The sequence below is a fragment of the Phragmites australis genome, chromosome 1 (assembly GCF_958298935.1).
Source record: "Phragmites australis chromosome 1, lpPhrAust1.1, whole genome shotgun sequence".
Taxonomy (NCBI): domain Eukaryota; kingdom Viridiplantae; phylum Streptophyta; class Magnoliopsida; order Poales; family Poaceae; genus Phragmites; species Phragmites australis.
The window spans coordinates 40,627,783-40,641,909 of record NC_084921.1 but is presented as its reverse complement, the minus strand read 5'-3'; the positions used below and the strand labels follow the sequence as shown (position 1 = coordinate 40,641,909).

The following is a 14,127-nucleotide window of genomic DNA, read 5'->3' as shown; positions in this document are numbered from 1 at the left end:
GAATAGTCTCGCCGTGTGTGTATATATATATATATATATATATATATATATATATATATATATACACTCTCGGGAGTATGTACTACTACATGCATATCTTATAACATAAGGAGTATCTCATGTGATAAATAGTATGTGTATGGAGCATGTGAGTATATAAAATCATCAAAGTGGTATTTATACTTTTTTTTATGCACATATTTTTTTGAATATATTATATTTTATATACAAATATAAATGTATTATCAAAATCTATTAAAAATAATAGACTTTTTTGTAATTTTTTCATGTAGTTTATATTGAAGTATCTTAGAATGAGTATATAAGCATACTTATAGTGATAAAGTAGTATATCCAATTTATTTATATAGTATATCATAGTAGGGAGTATGTACTCCCAGGAGTACGGACTATATATATATATATATATAAAAGAAATGGATCATAACCGATCCTGAGATTATGTATAATCTCCTGTACAAAACATATGCTGATTCTATGCACAGACTAGGATTGTATCTCTAGTTTCTATCTTCACACTAACACCACAGACGTTCCCAAATGAAAATCCATCTCTGTCGCTCGCTGAATTAGCGAGCACGTTTTCTTTCCTATCGACTGTGCCGAGCAGCATGAACCCTTGTGTGGCTATGTCTCATTGACCGCCGAACTCGTTCCGATGGGAGGCCGCAGCCACGGACTGCTGAACTCACGGCACCGGTTTCGTACGAAGAAAATGGTCGGATTTGACGCGCGAGGGCGAAACCACAACGATCAGGATCTGCTTGGAGCCTGAACTCTGAACGCAACGGCCTCTGTCTCGCAACGAATAAACTGCCCCGCGGCAACCATATTTTATTCACCGGAACGTGAATCATACGAGGCAGGAACCAAATGTCGCCGATGCAACATTAACAATCGCATCATTACGAACGGCTGGTTGAGTTCAATGATACGGGCCGAACCTCTCCGTCGACATCCACACTCCCAATTGCTGCACATTCACAAATCACAAGGAAAGGGCCACGAAAGCGACGTCGTTGAGTGAGTCGTGCAATTTTCGGTCGGAGCAGTAGCGGATGGATGATCATTTGGATCGTATGATTAAACATCATTGGTCAAAACTAACCAATCATTAACACTTTCCATTTGCATACCCGAGGGAGTAATTATAGCAAAATATCAAGTTTAATATTTCATTGCTGTCAGAGATGGGTGGCCTCACGTGACGGATGCAAAGGAGTCCAATAAGAAGCTCATCCACCTCTCTCTTTCTCTTTCTCCTTTCTCCCTCTCACCCATGGTAAAAATAAAAAATAAAAATTGTTAGGAGGCTTATGGAGCATTCAGTAGAGTGGCCTCGTATCAAACTTGAGTTGCTAGACCGATCAAAACCAATGTGATGGCATGTTTGTGCCGTTTCAGATTTTCCAACTCATATCAACACTTGTGGCAAAATGGTCAGATTGCACCGTGAGTCCGTGACATGTCGAATTCAACCTTACGGTGGCAATTACCGGTGTCCGTCGTTTTCACTTGCAAAGCAGGCTTGCTGCGCCCTTTATAAATAGCCTCGCACCACAGCCAGTAAGCGCCCCCCCCTCCCCACCTTTCCTTTCCTCTCTTCTCCTCCACACTTGGTGGAAACATCTAAGCACTTCCTTGTGAAGGGACTAAACACTATTAGGAGGTAGCAAATCATTTACTAATAACTTGGTTAGAGTTAGGTCTGAGCAATGGGGGAGGAGCAGGTGGCGCCGGAGGCCGCGGCGGCGGCGGTGGAGCTGACGGGGTTCGTGATGAGCGCGGAGGAGGCCGAGCGCGCCGCCGCAGCGGCCGGCGTGGCCACCGTGCAGGACCTGCTGCCGCTACTGGTGCCGTCGGCGATGAAGCGCGCGCACGTCCCGGTCTCACGGTTCCCCGTGGGCGCCGTGGGGCTGGGCGCGAGCGGCCGCATCTACGTCGGCGTCAACCTCGAGTACCGCGGTCTCCCGCTGTCCCATGCCGTTCACGCCGAGCAGTTCCTCGTCGCCAACGCGGCCGCCGCGGGGGAGTCCGCGCTGCTCGCCGTCGCCGTCTCCCACATGCCATGTGGCCACTGCCGCCAGTTCCTCCAGGAGATCCGCGGTGCCGCCAACATCAAAATCCTCGTGACCACCGACGCCGAGGAAGGCTGTGCGCCCGAGTGGCGCACGGTGGCGTCCCTCCTCCTCCGTCCCTTCGGCCCCCACGATCTCCTCCCCGACAATGTCCCGCTCGTCCTCGAGTCGCATGACAATCCCCTAGGCGACCCCGTCGCTGCGGTAGCCAATGGCTTGTCCGGCGGCGACCTAGAGGCGCGCCTGAGGGAGGCCGCGGAGGCGGCCGCGCGGGCGGCGCACGCGCCGTACAGCGAGTGCCCCTCGGGGTTCGCGGTGGCGGACGGCGACGGGCGGATCTACTCCGGGGGGTGCCTGGAGTCCGCGGCCTACAACCCGACACTGGGCCCCGTCCAGGCGGCCATCGTTGCGATGGTAGCAGCCGGAGGCGGCCACGCCGGGGACGTGGCGGCGGCGGCGCTCGTGGAGAAGGAAGAGGCGGCGGTGGCGCAGGAGGCGACGGCCAGGATCTTCCTGGACGCCGTGGCCCCACATGCCAGCTTCCACGTGTACAACTTCAAGCCGTCCGACGCGTGATGTGATCGAGATAATGTTCATAAAAAAAAGAGTTAAGAATAAGACGAGAAAAACAAATGCTGTGCAGTTGGGTGAGTTGTTCATTCCACATGGCGCTGGACAATTGGCCAGCAGGACTGGAAGGTCGGGCCCACTTCGTCAGAGTGATTGGTGTTCTTCTGTTCTTATGTGTCGTGAGATAAAAAAAAATTCACTAAATAATGGCATAGTGAAATAATCCTATTAAATAACAAATATATTTGTCTTGCAAGATATGTATCCTTTGCTTCACCTTCCCCGTCTCTTGTCGCAAGTTCTACGGTCCTGTGACTAGATAAAAATTGGTAGAATAATGTTAGCTGCGGCTGCACGCACCATGGGACCTGGTGTGTGAGTGTGGGCTACGGTTAACAAATGCGACCTAGGATTGAAAATTGGACCCAATGCATTCTTCTAAAACCAGAGAATTTGGTCAAATTCAATTGAATTTTGTCAAAACTTAAAGATTTGAATTTAAATTTGATCAAATCCGCTCTATTACTGAATACAAACAGAACCGAATCGGTCAAAAATCGCACATTTCGAACGGTTTTTGTCGCATTTGTTAACCCTGTGTCAGCACCGGTATTTGTGCACAGGTATTCGTCGTCCAATCTTGCACGCCGGTTCTTCCTTGCAAGCCTCAAACGCATGACCCATCGCTTTATGAACTTTCTCGGTGGGACCTAGCTGAACTTAGCTAGTTGCCCACGAAATAATGCAATGCTGGAAACTTAGCATGTTCTTAATCAGATAAGATATTGCAAAAATGCAGTTATCCATCCATTGCTGAAGTCTGTCCTTGATTGGATGTTACAAAAAAAAAAGAGAGAGAGATTATGCAATCATAGTACTCCTAGTTAAGAGTGAGAATATCTTGTGCTAGCAATTCTTGCATCAATTTTCTCTATTGAAGTAGTTTTTTGCATCAATTTCAGAGGGAAGTTTGTTGTCGATGCCAAACTACAATCAAGTTGCCCTCTCCTTATTGTTCTAGTTTGAATTGAAAAATAAGTATCATGAGGAAAACAACAACTACACATAGAAAAGGATGGCCCGTGAGGGAGTAGTAAATCATTCACATAGACGCATCCCAACAAATTTGGCAGCCATGAACGTTGACCGTAAACCTATCATTGTTGCAAGTTGGAGTCTGCATATATATAGTATTTTTGGACTCAAGCTTTTAAATCGTGATTTCCGTGGCTTCGCGGCACGTCCCAGAAAAACAAGCTATATCTAGCTATCACGTGAGACCCTTCGGCGTATTTTAATATTAAGGAATACAAAATATTAAAGTTTTTACATAATATAGTTCATGTTTGGAAAAAGAATTAAGACCATATATAAGAAGGTACTAAATATAATAAGATTATAAGTTATAATATTCTTAACAAAATTACTTAATCAGTAGGGAATATAAGTGTTGGAGCATTGAATAAAGAGCTAGCTATGATGTCTTGCTAGGTTTTCTCATAGTACAAGCTTACAAGAATGCTTTTAGGTCTCATAGCAAAGTTGGATTTTAAAATTAACTTTTTTGACATTTGGCGATATATGTAGGATTATGGAGTATGACTAATTACGAGCTATGACAAATAGTGCAACTATTAAGGGCTATAGCGCTTATAGTTCACATAGCAGAACGTTTTTTCGTGTTTGAGGTCCCAAATAGCTATTTAAAACCTTGATTGTACTAGACCGAGATGATTCTGCATCCGAACTGACTGTGTTTCAGAAAGATGAGCAAGAGACAGAGATCAGATATGTTAGGGTTCCTTCTAAAGAGCTACAACGAGTTCATAACTATCATTTAGCATAAAACTAACCATATATAGACAAAAAAGACTATTGCTAATATCATGACATATTCAACATATTCAGAACACCATGTAAACATCCCATTTAGCTAATAGATAGGTAAAACTTGAGTGTTATATTCCTATCCTCCTTCACAAGGAATGCAATGATGTGTGGTTCTACTATATCCTTCCTCTGTAAAATAGGTAGATTGCTTTCTTTTCACGTGTTCCACTATGTGTAAATGATTACCCCGTTTACCGGGAAAAAAATTATATAACAATGCTGTAGATACATCCTTCTGTAGTACCGTGTAGTTAGTCATTATCTATCTCCAATGTAAATTTACCATTTTAAGATCTATATTAGGACAAGTGACAATTATTTAGATAGTGGTAGAGAAGATGACATTTGCACCCATATATAGAAACTTTTTTTTCCAAGCATTGTTGCATCCACGCTACCAAGAGTCCGAAACTGAAATCAATGGATAGCGTGTGTTGCTTTGCAATCCTGTGCTTCAATAGCGAAAAGCATGAGAAAAGCATCGTCTCACTGAGACAGTAGGACCCATATGGCAGCGCGGGAACCAACGGATCCGAGATGTCTCTCCCTGTGACGCGCGTCGCGCCACGACTCCGCCATATCTTGCGCGAGTGGCGAGCGGACACAAGACATGGCGGCCTCGTGTCGCGCTCCCGCCTCAACCGCCGCGCCACGGCCGCCGTCCGTCTCCAGATTCACTTCATGGCCACCCTCGCGCTGCGTCCCCGTCTCCTCCTCGCCACGAGAAGGCCACCGTCCAGAAAGCGTCGCGCCTGCGCCGTCGCTCCCTGCGCCCTCCGCGCTCCCGTGCCACCGCAGGCCGCGCGGCCGCGGCGCGTCTTCCTCGGCCTCAGCGCCGCCTTCATCCACCAGGTCGCGCGCATGGCCTCCGACTGCGCGTCGTCCCGCTCGTTCGTTGCCGGAGCACGGCCGAGGCAAGGGGTTTCCCCGGTCGAACAGGTTCTTGACGCGACCACTTCTTGCTCTATTCTTTTCTCCTATCGAAAATATTGCTCTATTAATTCGTTTTTTTCCCTGATTAATTGACGTCTGTTGTAGATTCTGAAGAGTGTGGAGTGGCCGGACGAGTTTCCTTTCAAGCCTGAGGACTTCAGCCGCTTTGACGAGTAAGTAACTCTGGAGCATTCAGTCAGTTCACGTGCAGATTTTCCCAGGATTTGCTTAGCCACCAGGCAGCACGAGTTGTCGCTACTACTAGCAGTTACTATTTCTGACATTGTAACCTGGTGAACAATTCAGCCAACATTAATTTTTCTAGTTTTGAAGTTTTGGGCAGCTGGTGGTTCCTTAGTGATGCATTTTGATTACCTGGCAGGTCATCCGATACTCTATTCTACTCGGTTCCCCGTTTTGTCACTCACATTGATGACCAAGCAATCAGGGCGCTCACTGAATACTACTCTGAAGTTCTTCCTCCAAGTAATACTCCTGGGGTGGCCATCCTGGACATGTGCAGCAGCTGGGTAGGAGTTCTTAATTTTACAAGTTGCCACTTCCCTTTTAATCTCTCGCTATATAATTGCTTACTGATTCGTCGAAAAATAAATAAATTGCTCACTGTTTCCACATTATGAAGGTGAGCCATTATCCACCCGGTTACAAACAGGAGAAGATTGTGGGGATGGGTATGAATGAAGATGAGCTGAAAAGGAATCCGGTATTATGTACTGACTAAATTAGTTCGTTTGGTAAATTTTCTGTGCATAAACTTTCAGTTATAGCAGTATTCAGTATTATGAATTGAGAAACTCTTCCTAGAAAAAAAAAAGAATTGAGCAGCTGACAACTTTTGTGTGTTATGCTAGATTTTATTCACTTAAAACTCTCAGTGACAGCAGAACTCTGGGGAGTAAGAAATCGACTTGTGTTGGTCCAGGAGAAATGATAGTTCAGCACACTTCCTTAATTGATCCTTAGAGGAGGAAAAAGGCCTTTATACAGCTAGATCAGTGTCTCTACCACGTAAAGATAGAGCTTTATCGGATACGTTTTACATTAATACTTTTCCGCCAAAGATATTTTTTGCTTACAGAATGTTTAAATGTCAATATGTGTTCTGGAATCTACATTTTATTTACCACTGAGAACATCCATCTTATATGCAGTAATATAGGAGTTTAGTTTATAACATGATATTGACGCTTGGTTGAAGATTTTTTTTTTTTTACAAGCACCTCCCCATTGCGCGGACTTCTTTGGAGTCCTTTTGGGGTGCGGGGTGGGTTGTAGAATTCTAAATGTGACATTGTACATATTGTAATTAATATGAGTTAGAAATGGTATTTTCCTTTTAGATTGCCTCACTAAAGCTATATATTTGACACATGATTTTGTTGTTTCTTTGCGACAATAGGTATTGACTGAGTATGTTGTACAAGACCTCAATGTGAACACGAAGCTTCCTTTTGAGGATAACACTTTTGATGTTATAACCAATGTGGTACTGTGTCTTCTATATCATATTCTTGTTTAATTAACAAAAACAGACATTCCTTTTTTTTGTATGTCATAGTGCATAGTATTAGCACTGTGATTTTTCTTTGGCGGAGTTAGCATTGTGAATTGGAGCTCTATAATTGGTTACATAATCTGATAGTAGGACTTCTTTGCTTCTAGGTTAGTGTAGACTACTTGTCAAAACCAATAGATGTTTTTAAGGAGATGCGACGAATACTAAAGCCAACCGGTCTAGCCATAATGAGGTAATGTGCACTCCAGAATGACACATGTCACTTACTGAGAACTATTAATTGAATTGGAATTTGCATTACCATATTTTATGATTAATGGTCCTAAATTCTAGTTCTAACTTTGGATATAGCTTTTCAAATCGGTGCTTTTGGACAAAAGCTATATCTATATGGACATCAACTGGTGATGCTGATCATGCTTGGATAGTTGGTGCTTACTTCCATTATGCTGGAGGTTTTGAACCCCCTCAGGTATGTCATCTGTTGTCCACTTGTCCTCTGTTGAAAGTTAAGGACATTCCCTAGGAAAGACAAAGAAGAATTAATGGCTTCTAAAAATGATGTTTGTGTTTATTTTTCTCCTTTGCACGTGCAAATTCCTAGCTAGCAAGAAGTGAATGGCTTTCTGGACATTTGCAGTGCAATGAATTGAAAGCACCTACCTCGATATATATTCATAATATTATTCGATTAATGTGTTGAAACTAATCCCATGAAACAAATATTATCTTTCTGTTCTTGCAGGCAGTTGATATATCTCCTAATCCAGGAAAAACTGACCCAATGTACGTCACATACTCCAGAAAGAAAATAGCTTAAACCGTATGCTGTATTCTGCAAGGTTTCTCCCTCCTTCCTCCCTGTTGATTCTGACAGTTTCATTAAGAAAGCAAAAGAGTCTTACAACCAATGGCTCCTGGAATGTATCGTATTTCAATTAGTTTGCACACTTCTGTGTTTCAATTAGTTCTTACACTTCTGTGTTTCAATTAGTTCTTTGTGGATTTTTAAATATGTAGCTGCAATTTATCTACCATCTACATTGGAAAAAAATAGAAATTGATTGCTAGTGGAAATGTCCTGAATATTTAAAAATAAGGGGTCTGTTCCAACATTAATATGCTTGATTGTACCTGCACTGCTAGATGGAAAATTATGGTCCATATATATCAACCTTTATTTGTCTGATTATCATGCCAACTTAGAGGTAAAGATGTTATTGACCAGCCTAGGACATCATCTAATTCTGAAAATCAGTCTTCGCAACTTAAAAGATACAAGCAATGGAACAAGGGAAATCCAGTGTTCACAAGTTAATTCTAGACATCATGCTGTGCTATTTACATGGTCCTATACTGAAAGACATACCGGCTACATCATTGAATCTAACATCATTTTTCTCTTTATCATCTGCAGGAAAATGCTTTCTTTGTTAGAAAGATCCACACCCATTTTGTATGGTTTCAGGCGTGCATATGGGAAGACGGAGGCATGCCACGATCTATGCTATTGCGAATGTAGAATACTTTTAGCTTAATCAATGTGTGTATGATGTCATAAAACATTTGTGTAGTGTATAACTGAAGAAACAGAGGTATTTACTTTGCAACTCCAGGATTCATTATTGTACTGTACAAATTATTTCGTACAGTATGCCCAGTCGGATTTTTTTTTTCTTTTGAAATTGGCAGACAGATGCAAGTTTATTAGTTGTAAGTGGAGCAAGAATAGTTTGTTGAGAAATTATGAATTTCTAATGTCTCTTGGGCTCTCTTTTTCTCCCTGGGCCGTCCGGCTCTCTTGCTTGGGCAGCCCAGGCCCATGCGGGTGGGGATATCCTTACCCTAGGATTCGGATAGAGCAAAGAGAGATGAGAAGAGATGGAGAGAGCAGAGGGAGAGAGGAGCTGGCGGTGCATGGGGGTGGCAGCACAACCTTCCTCCGCATCCTTCGGGTGCGTGGGGGGGGGGGGGGATTGGATGGCGGCGCTTGGCCCTATATGGTGGATGCCGGTTCCTTCTCTCCAGAATCATCGAGAAATCAGCTTTCTTTCTTTTCCCCATCTCCTCCACACGGTTCTTCTTTGATTTGCTTTTCTTGATCTAATTTTGAGTCGAGCTGCACTCAGTTCTGGTGGTCAGAGCTTGGCTATCTGGGAGTCTAATCGGTGGAGGTGCTGTGTCAGTGCTCCTCGGAGCTGTATTCGTCGACGCTCGCCCGTATTGCAGTGGTGGTACGGTTGAGGCGTTGTATCTCTGTCTTTCTCTCACCGACGGTAACTGGCGGGTGATCGGGTTTCTAGGACAGCGGCTAGTGAGCCGTGCCTAGCCTCATTCATCGATGCTTTTTAGCGAATTGCACTGTGAGTATCATTCCCTTTCTATTCTTTGGACATCAAATTCATACTTATGATTGCTTGATGATGATGAGTGTATATTGAGATTGAGCATGTTTCTGAGTACCCTAACATAGGCATGTGATGAATCTAGTTCAGTGATACAAAGCTTATTCTTGGAGGATATTTCAGGTGATTATTCATTATGTTCCTATACACTTAAATTCTTATTGGCTTTGTTGTCCAGTGCAATTTCATGTCACTGTGATCCCTGTATAGGTGCTGTTGTAAGCTCAGTTTTGCTTAATTGTTCTGGTACTTGGTACCTGAATAGCTAGCTGTTCAATACTGCCCTTTTGCAAATTGACTCTTGTCTCTGTTTGATTCGGCAGTAGCTTGCTACCCCTGTGCAGAACTTGAGGATTTTGTTTTGATCATGACAGTCATGTACATGATGATAATTTAGTTTTTTTTTAGAACTACATTAGACTCTATTTGCTTGTTGGACACTCAGAAACATTGCTCTGTCCATGATATTTACACTAGAACAATTAGGGAGCAGAACTTTAAAAGTTATAGGATCAATTGTTGTTTCATTAAATCTGAGAGCAGTTTTATTCATAATATGTTTATGTTGTCTAGTCTATATTTGACATATAATATTTGGAACTGTTATATCAGTTATGTTGTCCTTTTGTACATCATGTGTATTGGTGTTGATCTGTCACACATTTATATTTTTATTTATGGAATATTGAAATCCATGCTCTGTTTATCGCATATAATACAACAATCCACAAATCTGATTGCTTCTGTGATGGCTAGCTCTGGCTCTTCTGTCCTACCTCCGTCGTCCTCGGATGCGATAAAGCCTAAGAGATTCGATGGAACTGGCTTTAAGCGCTGGCAGGCCCGGACGAGGCTATGGTTGATGGAGCTCAGACTATTATGGGTCCTCACCAAAGAGCCACCCGCCCCTCCGGGGGAAGCCGTGCAAGACGAGATCGAAAGAACGCGTCTCAACGCGTTAAGGGCCCGTTGGGAGAAGGCAAATACCTCAGCCTTAGCACGTCTCTTGGTCGTCCTATCGAACAGGCTCTTCGACATCTACGTGGGGTTCGGGGAAGCACGGAAGGTGTGGACGGAGCTGAATGACAAATATGATGAAAGCGACAACGGCAACGAGTCCTTCATGGTGGCAAGCTACCTGAACTTTCATATGGGAGATGGAAGATCAGCCATGGAACAAATCCATGAGTTGCAGTTGATTGTGCGAGACTTAGGCTAGTACGGCTGTATCCTCCCTGAGAATTTCCAGGTTAATGCCATTCTGGCCAAGCTACCCACTTCTTGACGTGACTCTATCACTGCACGTCGGCACTTAAATCAGCAATTGACTCTTAATGAGCTCATTGTTGCTATTAATGTTGAGGAGAAGTCTAAGGCAGGCTGGTGGGGTGAAGGCGTCCGCTCAAGCTAACCTTGTTGAGCACAAGAACCATCTTGGAAAAAATGTGAAGAAGGAAAAGGCCAAGCCTGATTTTTCTGGACCGAAGGCTAACACAATGAAAAGGAAGAAGCAACACGAGATTGTCTGCTACGTCTGCGGTAGGTTGGATCACAAGGGCAACAGATGTTGCGATCGTAAGGGCAAAGGGCCGACACCTGAGCATCAGAAGGTAACCAAAAACCAAGTGCATATGATGGTTGCAACGGCCGATGATACTAGTAAAGGCGACTCCGCTAGTGGGTATGTACCTAAGGCCTTTATGGCAAATTTACTAGTCAGTTGGTGGGTTGATATAGGTGCTACAAGGCATATTTGTACTGATCAGACGTGTTTCACTTCTCTTCAGGGCGCAGATGGTGGATTCGTACTGATGGGGAATGGGGTCTCGGCAGCAGTGCACGGAGTAGAACAAGTGAGCCTGAAGCTGACTTCCGGCAAGACTCTTGTCCTCAAGGACGTGCTGTTCATGCATGTCATGACCCGTAATCTTCTCAGCGGATCGATGCTGTGCCGGCAAGGAATAAAGTTAGTGTTCGAGTCAAATAAAGTACTATTGACCAGGTGTGGGTCGTTTGTAGGAAAAGGCTATGATTGCGGAGGCATGTTTTGTATTTCTATTTTTGATAGTCCCGCAAACATTTTCTATTCTTCATATTTTAATAAGAACATTGATACTTGGCATTCTCGCCTGTGTCATGTTAATAATGAAGCAATAGTGTGTTTGAGCAAGATGAATGTTATTCCTTCATATAATTATGACAAGAGCCATAAGTGTGAGGTGTGTGTGCAAGCTAAGCAACCCCGCAAACCGTTTCACTCGGTCGAGGGGAGAAGCACCTCGCCACTTGAGCTGATCCATTTTGATCTGTGTGAGATGAATAGAATTTTAACTAAGGGTGAAAAAAGATACTTCTTTACTCTTATAGATGATGCTACTAGATTCTGCTACATCTACAAAGGATGAAACATTAGAATACTTCAAGATCTATAAGACCGAGGTGGAAAACCAGCTGGGGAAGACAATAAAGAGACTGAGGTCTGACAGAGGTGGGGAATATATTCCCAGGGATTTTTCTAAGTTCTGTGAGGAAAGTGGCATAATCTATAAATTTACGTCACCATACTCACCAAGAGAAAGAACCGAACAATTTGTGACTTGATTAACATCCTGTTACAAAGTTCTGGTATGGCTAACTCATGGTGGGGTGATGCTGTTCTCACAGTTAACTATGTACTGAACAGGGTCGCTCCTCGAAACCGCGAGGTAACCCCTTATGAAGGATAGAAGGGGAGGAAACCGAATCTATCATTTTTTTGCACTTGGGGCTGTCTAGCTAAAGTACATATTCTCATGCTGAAGAAAAGGAAATTATGATCAAAGACTATCGATTGTGTCTTCCTAGGGTATGCACACCAGAGTACCACCTATAGATTCCTAGTGGTCCATTCTGAGGTTTCAGACATTGCCGTCAACTCGATAATGGACTCTCAGGATGTGACATTCTTTGAGCACATCTTTCCTATGCGAGCGAAGGAGAATGAAACCCCTGATCTTTTAGTTGATGACCCTGCTCCTTAGAGTGTCAGTGACACGGTTCTTGAATTGGAACTTAGGAGAAGCAAGAGGCAAAGGACGGAAAAATCTTTGGGAGATGACTTTGTCACCTATGTCGTGGATGATGAACCACGAAACCTTTCAGAGGCATACGTTTCTTCATAAGCGGAGTACTGCAAGGAAGCAGTCCGTAGTGAGATGGATTCGATCATCACCAACGGAACCTGGGAGTTAGTAGACCTCCTAGTTGGCTGCAAGCCGGTCGGCTGCAAATGGATCTTCAAGAGAAAGCGCAGACCCGATGGTACTATAGAAAAGTACAAGGCTCGATTAGTGGATAAGGGTTTTACGCAAAAGGAATGTGAGGACTACTTCGATACATATTCTCCTATTGCCAGATTGCCCACTATCCACGTGCTCTTAGCACTGGCGGCTTCGCATAATCTTCTTCTACATCAGATATCAAGACCGCTTTCCTTAATGGAGAGCTGGATGAGGAGATTTACATGTAACAACCAGATGGATTCGTGGTAACAGGACAGGAGAGTAAAGTATGCAGGTTAATCAAATCCCTGTATGGTCTCAAACAAGCCCCTAAGCAGTGGCATGAAAAGTTTGATACTACACTGATCTTGGTCGGTTTCTGTGTTAATGAAGCTGATAAGTGCATGTATTATTGATATGGTGGGGGACGAGGTGTCATTCTATGTCTTTACGTGGATGACATATTGCTGTTTGGGACAGACCTGGAAATGATTAACCAGACGAAGTTTTTTCTATCTCAGAACTTTGATATGAAGGACCTGGGAGAAGCTGATGTAATTCTAAACATCAAGCTGCTAAAGGGCGAGAATGGAATAATACTAAGTCAATCCCATTATGTGGACAAGGTGCTTACACGTTTTGGAATGATAGACTGTAAGCCTGTAGCCACGCCCTGTGATCCAAATACTAAACTGAAGAAGAATGTGGGTCATGAAAAAGACCGGTTAAAGTATTCACAGGTGATAGGTTCTCTCATGTACTTGGCCAGTGCAACTAGGCCAAACATCTCATATGCAGTATGCAGGTTAAGTCGTTATACATCCAACCTAGGAGATGATCATTGGATAGCACTGGAGAGAATTCTTAAGTACCTGAAGGGGACAAAGAACCTTGCGATTCATTATTCTGGTCATCCTGCAGTCATCGAGGGATTCAGTGATTCCAACTGGATCAGTGATTCGGATGATATAAAGACTACGAGTGGATATGTTTTCACTCTAGCAGGCGGAGCAGTGTCTTGGAGGTCATCTAAATAGACCATCCTTACTCGCTCCACGATGGAGGCTGACCTAGTGGTGCTAGACTTAGCAGCCGTAGAGACAGAATGGATTAAAGAACTCCTTTCTGATCTACTGATATTGGATAAGCCAATTCCGACCGTTCTCACCTATTGCGATAACCAAACCGTTCTGGTTAAGGTGAAGAGTAGGAAGGATAATATGAAGTCTTCGAAGCATATTAAATGACGACTTAAGTCGCTAAGGCATGCAGTAGAGACGGGTATAATCGTTGTGGATTATATTAAGTCTGAAAGGAACGTTGCAGATCCTTTCGCAAAAGGAATGGCTAGAATAGTCATTCAAGCAGCGTCAAGAGGAATGAGATTATTACCCACTAATAAGATTTACACCGATAGTAATCTATCCTATAAG

The 14,127-nt window shown here is 43.5% G+C and overlaps 2 protein-coding genes across 3 annotated transcripts; both read left to right on the top strand.

Annotated features, from left to right (window-relative positions):
* The first annotated feature begins 1,582 nt into the window (after window positions 1–1,582).
* On the top strand, window positions 1,583–2,929 carry LOC133919178 (cytidine deaminase 1-like). The gene has a single exon (XM_062363486.1). It carries the CDS (start codon window positions 1,737–1,739, stop codon window positions 2,673–2,675), a length of 939 nt encoding a protein of 312 aa, XP_062219470.1. The 5' UTR covers window positions 1,583–1,736; the 3' UTR covers window positions 2,676–2,929.
* A 2,142-nt stretch (window positions 2,930–5,071) lies between these two features.
* On the top strand, window positions 5,072–8,791 carry LOC133919167 (uncharacterized). Of its 2 annotated transcripts, none has more exons than XM_062363466.1 (9): window positions 5,072–5,498; window positions 5,598–5,665; window positions 5,875–6,022; window positions 6,136–6,216; window positions 6,913–6,999; window positions 7,176–7,261; window positions 7,381–7,501; window positions 7,775–7,815; window positions 8,447–8,791. In XM_062363466.1, exons 1-9 carry the CDS (start codon window positions 5,097–5,099, stop codon window positions 8,565–8,567), a joined length of 1,155 nt encoding a protein of 384 aa, XP_062219450.1. In that variant the 5' UTR covers window positions 5,072–5,096; the 3' UTR covers window positions 8,568–8,791. The 2 variants fall into 2 exon arrangements, with proteins under 2 accessions (XP_062219450.1, XP_062219457.1); XM_062363473.1 differs by having other exon boundaries at window positions 7,775–7,871.
* Window positions 8,792–14,127: the final 5,336 nt, after the last annotated feature.